Here is a 3,253-nt window from a genome sequence, read left to right on the forward strand (position 1 = left end):
TGTCCCCTCTTCTCCATGTCTTTTCTACATCAACATGTGTCCCCTGATCTCCATGTCTCTTCTGCATCAACATGTGTCCCCTCTTCTCCATGTCTCTTCTACATCAACATGTGTCCCCTCTTCTTCATGTCTCTTCTACATCAACATGTGTCCCCTCTTCTTCATGTCTCTCCTACATCAACATGTGTGCCCTCCTCTTCATGTCTCTTCTACATCAACATGTGTCCCCTCTTCTCCATGTCTCTTCTACGTCAACATGTGTCCCCTCTTCTTCATGTCTCTTCTACATCAACATGTGTCCCCTCTTCTTCATGTCTCTCCTACATCAACATGTGTGCCCTCCTCTTCATGTCTCTTCTACATCAACATGTGTCCCCTCTTCTCCATGTCTCTTCTACATCAACATGTGTCCCCTCTCCTTCATGTCTCTTCTACATCAACATGTGTCCCCTCTTCTCCATGTCTCTTCTACGTCAACATGTGTCCCCTCCTCTTCATGTCTCTTCTACATCAACATGTGTCCCCTCTGTGGAAAGAGACTCTGAAAGCTTCAGGAACAAAGATTCTCTCTCTTTTTGATCCATTTCTATAAAAACCTGTCTGAAAATGAGCTGATCAGATTTTGGCCACTTGATGAGGTCATAACGGTGTTTTGTCTTGCGTAACCATTAGCCAATCAGCAACCAAGGTAACCCCCCCCCCCCCTTATCAACTGAATCTCCTCCTAGAGCACCATTGAGTTCTTTGTAACCAAATGTCTCTCAGAGGGGCGTGGGGAGGGGCTCCTTGTTTTCATCTAAATTAAAAGACAGAGAATCAGCACTTTCGAAACAGGGCTGAAACAGAGGGGATTATGGGTAATGCTGCAATGATCTGTTTGGTGTTTCAGCCAATCAGAGACAGGCTCTGGATATATCTGAGACCTGTGATACATTGATGAAGAGGAGGATGATAGGGGACCTTTAATGTTAATATATTTAACAATCCAGACTCAAATATGTATGTTCATTAGTTTATTTCTTGCTTTAACAGTTAGTTACCTGTATATCATTTTTATTTTATCGTTAGCTAAGCTAATGTTAGCACTGGTTACCTGTCAGTTGAGTCTCAGGTGAGCTAAGCTAACGTTAGCACTGGTTACCGGTCAGGTGAGTCTCAGGTGAGTTGAGCTAACGTTAGCACTGGTTACATGTCAGGTGAGTCTCAGGTGAGCTAAGCTAACGTTAGTACTGGTTACCTGTCAGGTGAGTCTCTGGTGAGCCAAGCTAATGTTAGCACTGGTTACCTGTCTGGTGAGTCTTTGGAGAGCTAAGCTAACGTTAGCACTGGTTACATGTCAGGTGAGTCTCAGGTGAGCTAAGCTAACGTTAGTACTGGTTACCTGTCAGGTGAGTCTCTGGTGAGCCAAGCTAATGTTAGCACTGGTTACCTGTCTGGTGAGTCTTTGGAGAGCTAAGCTAACGTTAGCACTGGTTACTTGTCAGGTGAGTCTCAGGTGAGCTAAGCTAACGTTAGCACTGGTTATCTGTCAGGTGAGTCTCAGGTGAGCTGTGCTAACGTTAGCACTGGTTATCTGTCAGGTGAGTCTCAGGTGAGCTAAGCTAACGTTAGCACTGGTTACCGGTCAGGTGAGTCTCAGGTGAGCTAAGCTAACGTTAGCACTGGTTACCTGTCAGGTGAGTCTCAGGTGAGCGCTCTGGTTCCAGCAGGTTCAGGTAGAAGTACTGCTGCCGGGTCATCCTGTCCGTCACATGAAACTGAGAGAGGGCCAGCTGTGCCTGAACAAAACGTACACTTAACTTAGAGTACCTGAACACAACACACACTTAACTTAGAGTACCTGAACACAACACACACATAACTGTATGTACCTGAACACAACACACACTTAACTAATAATACCTGAACACAACACACACATAACTGTATGTACCTGAACACAACACACACTTAACTAATAATACCTGACCACAACATACACTTAACTTAGAGTACCCTAACCCAACAGACACCTTACTGTGTGAACCTGAACATAACACACACTTAACTAAGAGTACCTGAACACAACACACACTTAACTTAGAGTACCTGAACACAACACACACTAAACTGTATGTACTTGAACACAACACACACTAAACTGTATGAACCTGAACACAACACACACTAAACTGTATGAACCTGAACACAACACACACTAAACTGTATGAACCTGAACACAACATACACTAAACTGTATGTACCTGAAAACAACACACACTAAACTGTATGAACCTGAACACAACACACACTAAACTGTATGAACCTGAACACAACACACACTAAACGGTATGTACCTGAACACAACACACACTAAACTGTATGAACCTGAACAAAACACACACTAAATTGTATGAACCTGAACACAACATACACTAAACTGTATGTACCTGAACACAACACACACTAAACTGTATGAACCTGAACACAACACACACTAAACTGTATGAACCTGAACACAACATACACTAAACTGTATGTACCTGAAAACAACACACACTAAACTGTATGAACCTGAACACAACACACACTAAACTGTATGAACCTGAACACAACACACACTAAACTGTATGAACCTGAACACAACACACACTAAACTGTATGAACCTGAACACAACACACACTAAACTGTATGTACCTGAAAACAACACACACTAAACTGTATGAACCTGAACACAACATACACTAAACTGTATGTACCTGAAAACAACACACACTAAACTGTATGAACCTGAACACAACACACACTAAACTGTATGAACCTGAACACAACACACACTAAACTGTATGTACCTGAACACAACACACACTAAACTGTATGAACCTGAACACAACACACACTAAACTGTATGAACCTGAACACAACACACACTATACGGTATGTACCTGAACACAACACACACTATACGGTATGTACCTGAACACAACACACACTAAACTGTATGAACCTGAACACAACACACACTAAACTGTATGAACCTGAACACAACACACACTAAACTGTATGAACCTGAACACAACACACACTAAACTGTATATACCTGAACACAACACACACTAAACTGTATGAACCTGAACACAACACACACTAAACTGTATGAACCTGAACACAACACACACTAAACTGTATGAACCTGAACACAACACACACTAAACTGTATGAACCTGAACACAACACACACTAAACTGGATATACCTGAACACAACACACACT

At 42.3% G+C, this 3,253-nt stretch overlaps 1 protein-coding gene across 1 annotated transcript in view; it reads right to left on the reverse strand.

Annotated features, from left to right (window-relative positions):
- Positions 1–289: 289 nt before the first annotated feature.
- The window catches only part of LOC307027466 (uncharacterized protein), a 9,518-nt gene continuing 6,554 nt past the window's right edge, over positions 290–3,253 (reverse strand). Inside the window, exon 7 of the mRNA XM_079695720.1 lies at positions 290–1,778. Coding sequence (XP_079551846.1) covers positions 1,656–1,778 — 123 coding nt within the window. The 3' untranslated portion in view covers positions 290–1,655. The remainder of the gene's footprint in view (positions 1,779–3,253) is intronic.

The sequence above is a fragment of the Notothenia rossii genome (genome assembly GCF_949606895.1).
Source record: "Notothenia rossii genome assembly, contig: scaffold_64, whole genome shotgun sequence".
NCBI lineage: Eukaryota > Metazoa > Chordata > Actinopteri > Perciformes > Nototheniidae > Notothenia > Notothenia rossii.